Raw genomic sequence first — 14,939 nt, forward strand, 5'->3', positions numbered from 1 at the left:
GTTTAACACCGTCCTCCAAAGTTAGAATCAGGCCCATTGTCTTTTCAGTCGCTTAGCTTCGGTCCATATTGCAACACCCATCTCTTAAGGCTGGTGGTTGTACTTGCTTCCATGTAGCACAAATTTCAAGCCTGTGCTACTTCTAGTCTGTATAACAACTAGTTGTACTTAGATTTGGTAAGTTTGCCGCAAAGGCCCATGCAGATGTCGGCATTTGATACTCACTCTAGGCAGGTCTTTAATTTTCCTTTAGAATCATTGTATTAAGGGGCAGTCATACAATGTGTGTTGGAAATCTCTCCTTTCACCACACTCTGGAGCATCAGTCAGATCTAGTGCAGCCATAGGCCTTTAGTTGTGTCTGTGTATAGTAAACTCTGTGCAGCAGTTTATTGTGGACTAGGTGGAAAAGTGATTTTATCTCAGTCATTCTCGGTGTCCACATTGGTTCCTTCCTTCACTTTGTACCATCTAGACTTCCCAGATAACTATCCTGTCTGTCACGTATCCAACCCATACAGATGAGAGTATTATTGATTAGGGTCTAGCAAATCAGTGATATCCCTTTAGCCGGTATTACTTAAGTGCGTAATCTCTTCTCTGGGGGAGGGTAGGTGGGGGGGGGAACGGTACTTCAACCAATCTTTCCATGTGTTGTGCATGTCTCATTTGCATGTACTTTAACATCTGGGTCTTGGCTAACCCAAAGTATTCTAATTCCTCATGTACCTTAATCTGAGTCCATCTTTATGTCCCCTACTTTCAATATTCCTATTCTGTCCCATGGTTGTTGGTACTGGTACTGCCCCCGATTCTTTTACGAGGTAGGTGCCCCAGAACAGAGTTTCCTCTGCAACTTTGCCCAGCCATCTCATCAACCCCAATGCATTTTTCCAGGCTTGGTTCACAATGCATGCAGGTCTCACCCATTCAATTGGGGCTTTTCTCCCATAGATCATTGTCTGGTATCCTCTACATTCCAAAATGTGCCTATTAGTCAAATACACCTGCTCTCCCTCTTGGGTGAAGACCCAATCGTTCATTACCACCAAGCTTGATGATCAGTAATATCTATGAATAGGAGAGAGTCATGTGCTCCCGTTATACACTCCTTTGTGGAGCTTATTTAATAATATGCATGAAGATCTTTCATCCCACTGCATTGTCTAATTGTCAGCAACTGGAAAGTAAATGTTTTGTTGGGCATACATGAATCTTGGCCAGTACATAATCTGGAAGAGGGTTGCTCTTCCTAATGGGGACCAGGGGAGTCATCGCCAATACTCCACATTCCTCTTGAATATATTAGGGATTGTTAATAAATTGTGCTTAGATAGCTTAATTTGTGTCTAGATTCTAGAACCCCAATGTGGATTCTTTGAATGGACATTAAATCTCAGGTCCCAGTTTCCATTTTATGACAGGGAACACAATGGGTTTTCCCCAATTCATGCAGTACCCAGAGTATTCTGTCCATATACCTTGAATATCTTGAGAACTCTTTCCATCAATGTTTCTGTGTTAGCAAGGTGTAACATTATGGGGGTGATTCTGACCGCGGCGGACGGCGGTCGCCGCCCGCCAAGCGGTTCCCGCCGAAAGAAGCGCCGCGGTCAAAAGACCGCGGCGGTCATTCTGGCTTTCCCACTGGGCCGGCGGGCGACCGCCGAAAGTCCGCCCGCCAGCCCAGCGGGAAACACCCTTCCCACGAGGACGCCGGCTCAGAATGGAGCTGGCGGAGTGGGAAGGTGCGACGGGTGCAGTTGCACCCGTCGCGAATTTCAGTGTCTGCAAAGCAGACACTGAAATTCTCCGTGAGGCCCTCTTACGGGGGCCCCTGCAGTGCCCATGCCATTGGCATGGGCACTGCAGGGGCCCCCAGGGGCCCCGCGGCACCCCCTACCGCCATCCTGTTCCTGGCGGGAGAACCGCCAGGAACCGGATGGCGGTAGGGGGTGTCAGAATCCCCATGGCGGCGGAGCGCGCTCCGCCGCCATGGAGGATTCTCAAGGGCAGCGGGAAGTCGGCGGTACACCGCCGACTTTCCGTTTCTGGCCGCGGCCAGAATGCCCAGCGGTGCACCGCCAGCCTGTTGGCGGTGCTACCGCCGACCTCCGCCATGGCGGTAATTACCGCCAGGGTCAGAATGACCCCCTATGTCTTCTGCAGATAGGGATATCCTAGAATCCCACCCTTTTGTCCTTTGTAGCCCCCTTATTAATGTGTCCCCTCTCCCCCCGCACACCAGGAGTTTCTTTACCTGGGAAAAGAGAAGGGTTGATAGTGGGCGACCCGTCTGGAGCCCCTGATCAACAGAAACAAATCAGACAACTGGCCATTTACCCACACTCTTGTAATAGGTTTTCTGTATAACATAAAGTCTTCTCCGACACTCATCTTGTGCAGGACAGCAAATAAAAAGCTCCACTCCACTGAATCAAACACCCTTTTACTTCAAGAAGGAGCACCACTGTTGGCTCTATTACCAACCAGCGTGTATTCTAGAGGTTGTGTAGCCTCCAAAGATGATGTGAGTGGCCCTACCTGGAATAAAGTCATGTCTATACACATACACAGACTAGTTGCCATGATCTTTGCCAAAATGTTAGTTTCAATATTTATTAATGATATTGGTGGATATGATGTATAGTTCTCTGGGGGCTTACCTTGTTTTCTAATTAATGTGACTATAACTGCATGTAAGTCAGCTGATAGCCTTTCTTTTTCTCTGGCCTCCAGGTACATGGTGACCAAATGATCCTTGACGTGCCCTTATAAAGTTCTTCCAGAATGGGATTCGGCCAGGGAGCTTTATCATTTTGTTGCTGGGATGTTGCAGCCATGAGCTGCTTGCTGCTTGCCACTCCCTCCGTCCCTTCCTGGGCTCCTGGCTGTGCTTAGACAGTGTTAGGGCACTACAGACCAAGTCTTGTCAGTCTCAGAAATGTATTCTCTCGAGCCACTCAAGTCTCTTAAGAATGCTTCAAGTATCAAGACTATTTCTCTGTCCTCGTTTCCAAATGCTTGGGATTCATCTTTCTTTATCTCATCTGCCTAACCATGCCAATAATTTGTTGGCTTCGCTCCTGACTTCATATTGTTTTCTTTGTTAGCATAGGTTTAGTTTTTTTGCGTCTCTTGCTGGGCCGAGTGCCCTTTATTTCATTGATAGCAGTCACTGTCACAATGAGAGGAGGAGTCCTGCGGTTTTTCCCTTTCTTAGCATTATTTTCCCTTCAATTTCAGAAAGTTTCCTGAGTTGGGCTTTTTCAAGGACCTTCAGTTTGGGCATGGCTGTCCTCAAAGGGCTGTCTTGTACATTTCCCACATAATGAGGTGAGAGTCGACTGAGACTACATTTACTATGATGTATTTGTCACAATATGGTCTAAAATAGCGTGGTTGTGCAGATCTCATGCACTGAGTCTCCATCCCTTCCATTATTGTAGCCTTCTAGAGTCAAACGAGGTCATTATCAGGGACTGATCTAAAATGCCTCTCACAAGCATATTTGTTTATTTGAATTTTCCAACCTCCCCTTTAAGCAAAAATATGTAGTTGAAGCATTTTAGGGAGTTTGCTTCAGAATTGTAGGATCATAGCCGAGATTTTCAGTTTTTTTTTAAAAGATACCTGTGATAGATAACTTGAGTTGCAGGTTAATCCATTTTCATCTTTCACTGTGAACTTCCATCATCATAATAAATAACCCGATTCCTGAAGCCTCCCATTATGATCCATCTTAACATAACACAGGACTACCTGGCCATCTGGACGGAAGTGAAAAGATCTTTCAAATAATCTTCAATGTCAAGAATAATTCTTTCCTTATCATTAGGTCGTCACATGTCTGAGGCTACAGCACACATCCTTTACAGCTATCTCATTCCATTGAATAAGTGTGTTGGAATTTCTCTTGTTTGTTGATTGTGGTTTTAACTACACTTAATGTAGTCCCTATTTGAGACCAAAGAGAAGGGAGATTCAGAATTAACTTTATGTGAAATTCTTATTTGTATTGAACGGTCTTACATGATCTGCATTATGAGAAAGATGTATTGCGTAAGCACCCTTCTTTTCTGTCAGAGGTTGCCTTTGACTTCCATGCTAACCAGGCATATGGTTTGATATATTTTCTGACCCCAGTGCATCAATACTTGTATAAGCTGAAAGTGAAACAGACATTATAGCGATATACAGATAAGGTAAAAGGCACAATGTCTGCTTGACAGATTTTTGTTTCATATGGGACACCCTTTGCAGAGGTTGCTTTGTCTGCAAAGGCCGGAATAAGATATGCTTGTTCTTGCATGAGCTATGATGCGATCGCCTTCTTCTGTCTAAATAGAGGGTCCGATCAACCAGAGGCCATGCTACATTAGTGACCTTGAGACAGCATCGCCCAGTCTTAGAAATCAGTTGTGCTAACTCATGGAGGGTAATGCATAGATATGCTAAACCTTTTTGTGTCAATGGGATGAAGTAGGATATAGTGCTCCATGAATCTTCTTAGTTATTGCATTTCTTCCTGGCTCTTGCCTTCCAATGTATAAAGGCACTGAACGCTCTTCTTCCTTTGTGAGGCTGATCCCTTGATCCCACATAACTGTTAGTTCTACTTCGTTGCCATTTTGTTGCATATCCTAATTGTCTCACTGATCCTTGCCTGTGTCAAGAAAAGGGGCGGCATCTTTCCTGAACCTAGAAATGGAACTGAAAGGTGCCGACTGGTTTGCAGCTTTACAGATAAATGTTACTATTCCTCATACTGCCCAGCCTCTGTTGTTTTCAGTGTAAACATATAGTCTTGATTTTGTGCTTTTAATTAACCCAAGGTTATAACAATTAGGAATATGATGAGTATACCCATCCGGTATTACAGATAAGTGACATCTTTTCTTCTAGCTTCCTTGACATCTTGTAACCTTCTTTCCCATGCGATGCTTCAAGTGGGATTATTGCTATGGTGTGTGGAGAAATGAAAACTGACTTTGAATGGAATTTTATATGGTCTGGGCTAAGGAAGGCCAGTTCAGAACTACCAAGAGCAGGCAAATGTCTGTACTAGTAGGCTAGTGTGGTCAACATTGTGAGGAACATGCCCTTCCAAGAGATGATTTCAGAGGACATTTTTCATATGTATCCCTAGAAATGTAGGATGCTCTCACAAGATTCCTCACTGCAAAGATGTTTCGAGTCCCTTATAAAATCAATAGAAATGAGCAGGTCTCTGCTCGGAGCAGTCCAACCTGTACTGAAATCCTTTCAACTTTAATAAGAAAAAATGTGTTCAAATTCAAAACATGGTAGTGCACCAGGACATCTGAAAGGACGAGATTGAAACCTCTGAACATCTGGTTTAGGACATGGCATACCCTTTCTAATAATTCATCTGCCAGGTAAAAATAATATTACCAGAGGCTAGCACAAAATTGTTTCTAAGTTCAGGAGTTGATGCCATCTATCGGGAGTGGGTCTCTTTGTTTACATCCCTGGTAGCCATAACAGGAACCTGCAAACGCTTGGAGGGGGCATCTGCTAAATGGTGTCACAACAGATCCCAATCCCCAACTGAAAAATAGAGCAAAAACACATTTTAGAGCACATATTGCTGCTGATTGTTAGATCTACATGTCTAGGTATAGAGAACTGTTTTTTTCTTCATTGGATGGCCCTTTAAAGCTTTACAGTCCAGCAACACAAGTCCCTGGCTAAATCCCATCTGCCTCATGCATCTTGGGAGTCTGCATGTGAGCCTGATAACCCTGCAGCTTCACCAGTTTGTATTGAGTATTTCCAGGTTGAATTGCTCAGCTCCTTCCGGGAAACTAAATGTAGTTGTTGCAAATGCAGAGATAATTTGAGCTTCAGGGTAGGTTTGAACAAAATCCATTTTATTGAAGCCAGCTTTTCCAATGGCTTTGTGATAAGCTAGAAGAACTTGAGAGGGGTCTGTTTGTATGTTTTTAGTTGCAGGCTCGAGAAGGCTGCTCTTTTGCTCGGTATTCTTGGCATTCACTAGCCCTAGGCTTTGAAAGGGCAATCACATTTACGTAACAGCCTCTGTATGTGCATTTTTCTAAAATGTAAGATATACTTCGATTTTATTTAAATGTTTTTATAATGACGACTGCTGCTCTGCAAACTATGATTATAGGTCAGTAACGTTTGATGCATGTAAGGACTGTGCGTCTTATACTAAACATGAGTTGATGTAAACCAGAGAGATACCGCAGTAGTTTTCAATGTCCTCCCTTTATAATAGCTTCTGCAGGTGGACTTCGAATGGGAGGCTGTTCCTTTGGACAAGCAAGACGAAGAGTACCGAAGTGAAGACATTCACATTTTATGCATCCACAAAAAAGATTGAGGTAGTATGGAATACGATTACATTTATGGTGTACTGTGCGGGATGTGAGAAGACGTGGGCCAATCGGGTGATTACGTATATCACAGGGAATCGGGGACATGGTATATTCGATATTGCTGTTTCACTAGCAAGGGGAGGAGGTTGTTCCTGTCACTGAAAATGTATTTGCTGTTTAGAGATTTAGAAATGAATGTTTGTGCTCTTTTAGAGACTGTTGCAAAACAATTTCCCTTTTGAATCCTGTGTTGTCACGCTATCAGATTTCTTAACCTCGCATATACTGTTTATGATCAAGGCTGTTATGGAGCATACTTGGAGGATGTCGGATTATACATCTTCAAATATGTGCAAAATGCTGGTGTGGTGGTTGCATTGACATCACTCAGTCTAATCTTCTTTGAAGTGGATCGTCTACTCCACAGACAATCTGTCTTACTCCACTGCCACTGTTGGGTGTAAATAGTAACTTCTCTTGGATAGCTCTTGCTACCACAGATTTTCCAGTTTAATAGAGCCGTAAGCAGCAGCCAACCTTCAGTCAAATGCCCTACCGGGGCAAGTTGATCAACTACCAGGATTTGAATAAGTCACCTTTCATGTTCTACGCAGTCTTGTGTTTAGCAAACGGTCAGCTTGCAAACCATTTTCCAGTCTTCCCAGCTAAAATAACCTCAGTGGGATTGTACACTGCACCTTTCTTTGTCAATATAGCTCTTCCTTTTACCTGTGTAATTGCATTATATGACAATTAGGCTGTTTGGTAAGTTCCCTTATGCGTCATATGACTAGTATTCCCGTAGAACACCAGTCGCATAAAAGGTTTTATAGAGTTCATAGACGTTTTACAGTGTGTCTACATTTCTACACTATATTTAGTCAGTCACAGTGTAGCAACAAGTGTGGCAGATATTCAGTAGTGTTGCTTCCTGGGGCGCAGACCTTATTAAAGCTCCACAGTCAATAGCCTAAAGGGTCTTGGGAGGGTAGAACGTACTTCCTAAAGGTTGCATACTTCTCTTCGTTTCAACTTTTTATTACACGTTTTAAGATATGAACATGTAATCTTTACATCATATGGGATCCTACTTAATACAACAATGAAGGAGTACTTAGTATGCGATTATATTGATTTAGCTCCTTTTAATCTCCCCACCTTCGAGTGTGCCCCGTTCTGCTATTGAAGGCAGTTGTCTACCAATGAAAGGTGTACTTCCCACCACCACTAGCTCCCCCAGTGCCACCCCCACCCACCCCACCACCACCACCACCACCACCACCACCACCGAGACCACAGTATCAAATCCTAAATGCCAGCCCTAGGTCAATAACTATATGACTATAGGTCACCAAGTATAGATGGTTGGCTTTGCTCCAAAGATTTCTTTATTAAATACTGAACCAGTGGATCCCACAGTTTGTTGAAATATTTGTTTAGCTGCTGCTTATCATAAGAGCTTCTCCAGCTCCAATATTTGCCATATGTTATGGATCCACAGTGCCTTATCTGGAGTAGTCTGTCTTTTCCAATGCAAAACAATCCGAAATTTTGCTACCCCCAACATAAGTGCCAGTAATATTTTATGGAGTTTCTTGTGCTTTAGATAATTTGGCATAACCCTTATCAAGACTAGTCCGGCATCTGCTGGGACAGGATAGCTCAACACCTTCAGCAGTTTTCCTGACAAAATGGTTTGATGCTACTATAGTCCCACCAGATATGAATTGTTCTCTATCCCCTCACCCTCCGACCCACACCTCAAACATGCATCTCGAGAATCTGTGTAAAGCTGGTGTAATTGATGCGATTTTTGGTGCCATTTGTACATCACCTTGTGAGTCCGTTTTAAAGCACTTCTGGGTGCAGTCACACACGCTTCTCCACTTGTTGTTCCAAAGCTTTGTCCAGCTCTCTTTCTCAGTGTTCCTGAAACTTACAATGGAGCTTGGCATTGCTACTCATAAATATAGAGATAAGTGGGAAAACAGCCCTCTTGTACTGTTCAATATGGACAATTATTTCTCTAAGCCACTGACAGATGTGAATGCTGCTTCCCTATTAAGAAGGTGTAATTACCCATTGCCACAACTGCAAATATTGCACACTATCATTCTTCGTGACCTGAAATTTTTCATATACTCTTTGAACGCCCTGACCTTGCTATTCATAAACCTGTATTTTAGCATGTGATGCTCGTCCCTTATCCATTTTTCAAAGACCTTTCCTGCCATTGGTGGGGTGGGCCACGAATTAGAATGGGCAGGCATTGGGGTGAAGGCAATGTTGTCAGATTGTCTCTGATTGACAAGTGATTACACATCTCTCTAGTGCTGACTTGGCTACCTCTGATATATATAAAGGGTTCTAGGTCTCTTTCTTTGCGAGCCAGGGTATATGCCACAAGGTGCTCGCTAGTGGAGTAGCCATTTACATAGCCGATAACTCCACATTTATGTGAAGGTGTGAGACTTGGTAGTAATTAAGGAGATAAGAACTTGCTCTCCTTCCACTAGTCTAGGCATCATAAGCATTCTCTTAGACAAGTTCTACAACCTGCCCAGATAACCTTAAATGTTGGTTGCTGGAGTCCCAAAGTGTCTCTATCTGGGATAGAAGTCTGCAGCACTTGATACAGGTATGACTAGCGAGACAGAAGATTCATGTGTATTAAATGTATGTGGTCACTCCTGGAGCTGTGAAGGATATGCCATCTAGTTAAGTCTTCCAGAATATGCAATTTTAAGGACTGCCAAATTTTTGTTCTAAACTCCTATGTCACTTGTACAAGTATTGCAGAAGGATTTAACCATTTTAAGAATGTGGTCCCCTCCATAGTACCTCACCCTTTCTGAGGGATTAAGATGTTAAGGATTTCCCATTTTTATCTTTTCACTCTAAAACCAGCAGATCCTTAATCTGCTCTAGCACCGCTGGGATTGAAGGTTCTGGGTCAGAGAGTATCAATCAATAGGATATAATTAGCAAACAGGCTGACCTTATGCTCTGTCACACCAAATCGTATGTCTGTGATCATTGTACGCTTCTAGAGTTGAGCTTTAAAGAACTCATCACTAAAGCAGGTGATTGGAGGGTTAGCCTTGCTCAATCTTTTTTGCGATATCACTCTGTCTTTCAGACCTCCATTGAATCGGATTTGCGTTTCTTGTTCATGATAATATGCTGTGGTTCACCAACTGTATGGAGCCCCGTCTCTAGTTTTTCATGGCTCACTTTATCAAAATGCTTTTTCTGCATCCATCCCCAAGTGGAGATCAGGGATCCCTTTCCTTCCTGCTTTTTCAGCTGAGTGGATTGTTTACTGTATGTTGGCCATGGTTTGTCTTCCTGCTCAGTGTCCTTTCTCAGTTTTGCCACATTCTCGCTTACTGACTTGTGAAATTCATTTTTAGCTCCAAGAGGCACAACCTGATCCCATTCAACCAGAAAGGACATCGGTTAATTAGGTCTGTTCCTAAGGATTGTGATGAATGTTTTAGCGACCAACTTTAGCAAGGCTATGGGTCTGTAATTTTTTTAAAAATTATTTAATTATACTTTTGCAGTTATAACAACACAAATGTGCAACAGTTACACATCCAATTATTGCAGGCTCAAGGTACACACATGACTTTAGACCAGTCCCATAATCGTAGACTATATCCCATCAGCCTGCAATGTCATTACGCCACAATGTTGACATCTGGATTGCATACTAATTACCCCAGTACAATATTGTGTGTCGCTTGATCACATTGGTATAAAACCTGTAACATATTAGAGAACACGCAGTTGACCTGTACAAAAAACACACAGCAATGCTGCTCACTCATTCGCCCTCAGGTTCTCCCATCTCCTTTACAATTAAATATGTCTGATAGGGAGCCCAGTAATTCTTGGGTCGATTTGTTTGGAGGATTTAAATCATTAAATGTATCTGTCTGAGTATGACAATATATCATATCTGAGTGCCATTCTTTTAGGGTCGGCAAAGGGTCACAATCCCATCTCATAGCCGCTCTGCGTTTTGCTAGTAACACACCTATGGCCACCAGGCGCAAAACTCCCTTTGCCACATCTCTGTCATAGCCCAGGAGAGCCAAGAGAGGCGTGACCTCTAGCTGGATCCCCACAGTATCTTCCAATTCTGCAAGCACACTTCTCCAGAAACACTGTATGCCCGGCTCTCCCTCCGCACATCTAGGACAGTCTGCTGTGTTGCGTAACCCATATTTGAATAGCCTCAGGGGTGTGTAACATGTCCTAGTGATGTATTAAAAAGTGAACTGGGCGATGGCTTCCATTGTGCGATATGTGACGAGTCAAGGAGCAGCAATTTTGCCCCTGTGTATCTGTTAGGAGTAGACCTAAGTCCCTTTGCCATTCAACCCTGGCTTTCATCAGCCACTTCCCATATGTCTCCTGAGCATGGATGTAAAGTCTGGTCACTAATTTTAGAGGCTGGGCATCCTTAATAACCATGGAAAGGACCTGTATATCAGACGGTTCTAATAGATCATCCCCCAGGAGGGCACGCGTAGCGTGACGGGGCCCTATAATACTGATATTGCATGAGTGGGGTTGATGTGTGCACCTGTTCAATGATTGATTCCCAGGTGCGTATTGCAGCTTTACAAAAGAAGTCTCCCATTGTCTTAGTGCCCAGTTTTTGAAGTGTAGCAAAAGCATTCTTATCCCACCCCAGTGGCAACCAAGCAACACCATTCAATCGGTATATGAAGAGAATATGGCTAGAAGAGTGCCTGCCTGGCCATAAGGCTGTGCCATGCGTGGATAGTCGTATTTAAAGAATCTAAAGCTCCGTGATGACGAGTGGGAGGCTGAAATAACAGATATGGCAGGAGTTGCGGAGCCAACATGCCCCTCTCTATATGCAGGTGAGGCAAGTCAGGGGGGACTGTGCAGCCACAAGTGTGCGAACATGGAGTGTGTCGCTCTGTAATATGTCTCCAAGTCAGGGCGTTGAGTCCACCCATATTGTGTGGCAGTGTTAGAACCCGCCACTCAGTGCTTAATTTGTGCTTGTTTCCGGTGCTGAGCACCTGCACTTATTTTTGAGGGCCGTGCTTATTCTTTTGTCTCAAGCATTTGCGGCGAGCAAGAGACACAATTGGGAAATACGGAGGGAGAGAAAAACGAAAAAGCGGCTTTAAATGTATTGAAGAGGCCCGAGATGGCTTCAGGATTACACTGCCTCAGTATTCCGTGTTCCCACATTTAATTGCAGCAACCGCATGTTTAAGAGGAAGGCTTTGGGCACTGTCGTGTTTTTATTTACAAATTAAGCACTGCCGCCACTGCACTCTGGGCTGTTTTCCTGCCCATGCAAGCTGATTAGAAGACACCTCAAAGAGGAGAAGACTGATTTTGGCAGCAAGATAGGAATATTCTAAAAAAAAAGGTATAGAAACTGCTGGAGTATCGCCATTTTCATGAGAGCTATGCATCCTATTCGAGACAATGGCAGCCTAATCCAGACCTACACATTTTCTGTCAATTTTTGTATGGCTTTACCATAATTATCTGTTATGACTATCTTAAGATCTGTGTGGATTTCTAGGTAGCGAACCAAGCCCGTTTCCCATTTGAGAGAGAATTCCCCTTCTATTGGAGTTGTGATGGGTGTTGGGGGAACTCTATGGATTTATTCCAATTTATCTGCAAGCCGGAGAGAGCACCAAATCTCGTGATCTCCCAGGGCGGAGGTGCAAGATTGTGCATGGCATAGCGTATATACAATAAAGTATCATCTGCATATGTGGAGACTATTAGGTTATATCTTGAGAAATGGATGCCCCTGTGTCCATGATATTCGTGCAGGGCACACGCCAGCGGCTCCACAACCATCGCATATATCAAGGGCAATAGTGGACACCCCTGCCTAGTGCCTTTAGTGATGTATATAAATTCAGAGACAGTTTCATTAAGTTCGATGGCATCTGTTGCTGTAGATACGCATGTTTTGCAATAGCTCGCCATCTGGTGTTGGGCCGGAGTGTTACAAGTTGTTTTTCTTCGAAGAAGTCTTTCGAGTCACGGGACCGAGTGACTCCTCCTTTTGTCTCCATTGCGCATGGGCGTCGACTCCATCTTCGATTGTTTTTTTTCCGCCATCGGGTTCGGACGTGTTCCTGTCGCTCCGAGTTTCGGAACGGAAAGATAGCTAATTTCGGAAGATTTTCGTCGGTATTGTTGCGTTCGGGATCGGCGTAGTTAGATTCAACACCGCATCGAAGATCGAAGAGCTCCGGTGCCCTTCGGGGTAGTTTTTCGATCCCCCGTCGGGGCCTGGACGGCCCGACCGCGTGCTGAAGAACGCCGATGGAACGGACCCCGTTCCGTTTCTGCCCCAAATGCCACAATAAATACCCCTATACAGACCAACACTTGGTCTGTAACCTGTGCCTGTCACCTGAGCACAGTGAAGACACCTGCGAGGCCTGTCGTGCGTTCCGGTCCCGAAAAACACTCCGAGACCGTCGAGCCAGAAGACTTCAGATGGCGTCCGCGCCGACAGCCCACCGAGAGTTCGAGGAACAAGAAGAGGAAGGTACCTTCTCGATCCAAGAATCGGACTCCGAAGGATTCGACGATACACAAACCGTGAGTAAGACGTCGAAAACCACACAGAGGAAGATTTACAAGGCCCAGGGGACGCCACTGCCATCAGGCCATGGCTCCACCCATAAATTCGGTGACCGACCGTCGGCACCGAAAAAGGCCCAAACAGTGCCGAGATCGTCCGACTCCGGTCGAGACACCGGCACGCAGCCTTCTCGAGACCGAGAAAGTGCTGGAGACAAGCCTCGACACCGAGATGCCGGTGTGGACACGGCTCGACGCCGAGACAGCGGCACCGAAGAAGATCGACGCCGAGAGGTTTCGGCCCCGAAAAAGAAAAAAGTCATCTTGGAGCCGAAAAAAACCGCAGACAGGGTTTCGGTGCCGAAACAAACTGCAAGCGACCCAGCTTCAGGCTCTTATACAGAAGAGCACTCGCTAACCTCCCAAATGCAAAAGCATAGGTTTGAGGAAGAGCTACAATCAACTGATGTAGACCATACGCAAAAGCGTATTTTCATACAGCAGGGGACAGGAAAAATAAGCACCCTTCCCCCCATTAGAAGAAAGAGAAGGTTGGAGTTCCAAAATGAACAGACACCACAACCAAAAGTGGTGAAAAGAGTTACCCCACCACCCTCTCCTCCGCCCGTGATTAACGTCTCACCAGCACAAACTCCATCACACTCCCCAGCTCACACCACCATAAGCCAGGGTGACCAAGATCAAGACGCATGGGACCTATACGACGCCCCAGTGTCAGATAACAGTCCGGAGGCATACCCTACGAAGCCATCTCCACCAGAGGACAGCACCGCGTATTCTCAAGTGGTGGCTAGAGCAGCACAATTTCACAACGTAAGCCTCCACTCAGAACAGGTCGAGGATGATTTTTTATTCAACACACTCTCCTCCACCCACAGCTCATACCAAAGCCTGCCTATGCTCCCTGGTATGCTCCGGCACGCGAAAGAAATCTTTAAGGAGCCGGTCAAAAGTAGGGCAATCACACCAAGGGTGGAAAAAAAGTATAAGGCGCCTCCTACAGACCCGGTTTTCATCACTACACAGCTGCCACCAGACTCTGTCGTTGTAGGAGCAGCTAGGAAAAGGGCCAACTCCCACACATCTGGAGATGCACCACCCCCAGATAAAGAAAGCCGCAAGTTCGATGCAGCTGGTAAAAGAGTCGCAGCACAAGCTGCAAACCAGTGGCGCATCGCGAACTCCCAGGCACTACTTGCGCGCTATGACAGAGCCCACTGGGACGAGATGCAACATCTCATTGAACATCTGCCCAAGGACTTACAAAATAGGGCAAAATAAGTGGTTGAGGAGGGACAGACCATTTCCAACAACCAGATCCGCTCCTCCATGGACGCTGCAGATACAGCTGCACGGACAATTAATACATCTGTAACTATCAGAAGGCATGCATGGCTCCGAACGTCTGGATTTAAACCAGAGATTCAACAAGCAGTTCTCAATATGCCTTTTAACGAAAAAGAACTGTTCGGTCCAGAAGTGGACACAGCGATTGAGAAACTCAAAAAGGATACGGACACTGCCAAAGCCATGGGCGCACTCTACTCCCCGCAGATCAGAGGCAATTACAGCACATTCCGTAAAACACACTTTCGAGGGGGGCTTCGGGGTCAGAGCACACAAGCCAGCACCTCACAAGCAACACCGTCCAGTTACCAGGGACAGTATAGAGGAGGTTTTCGGGGACAATATAGAGGAGGGCAATTCCCTAGGAATAGAGGAAGATTTCAGAGCCCCAAAACCCCTACTACTAAACAGTGACTCACATGTCACTCACCCCCTCCACACAACACCAGTGGGGGGAAGAATAAGTCATTATTACAAAGCATGGGAGGAAATCACTACAGACACTTGGGTTCTAGCAATTATCCAACATGGTTATTGCATAGAATTTCTACAATTCCCTCCAAACATACCACCAAAAGCACAAAATTTGACAACACACCA

General features: G+C 45.0%; 1 protein-coding gene across 1 annotated transcript in view; it reads left to right on the forward strand.

Moving 5' to 3' along the window:
• VCPKMT (valosin containing protein lysine methyltransferase) overlaps window positions 1–14,939 on the forward strand; it is an 86,925-nt gene that overhangs the window by 45,476 nt on the left and 26,510 nt on the right. Inside the window, exon 5 of the mRNA XM_069208692.1 lies at window positions 6,266–6,371. Within this exon, the coding sequence (XP_069064793.1) occupies window positions 6,266–6,370 (105 nt within the window). The 3' untranslated portion in view covers window position 6,371. The remainder of the gene's footprint in view (window positions 1–6,265; window positions 6,372–14,939) is intronic.

Source organism: Pleurodeles waltl, chromosome 9, assembly GCF_031143425.1.
Source record: "Pleurodeles waltl isolate 20211129_DDA chromosome 9, aPleWal1.hap1.20221129, whole genome shotgun sequence".
In the NCBI taxonomy this organism is placed as follows: Eukaryota; Metazoa; Chordata; class Amphibia; order Caudata; family Salamandridae; genus Pleurodeles; species Pleurodeles waltl.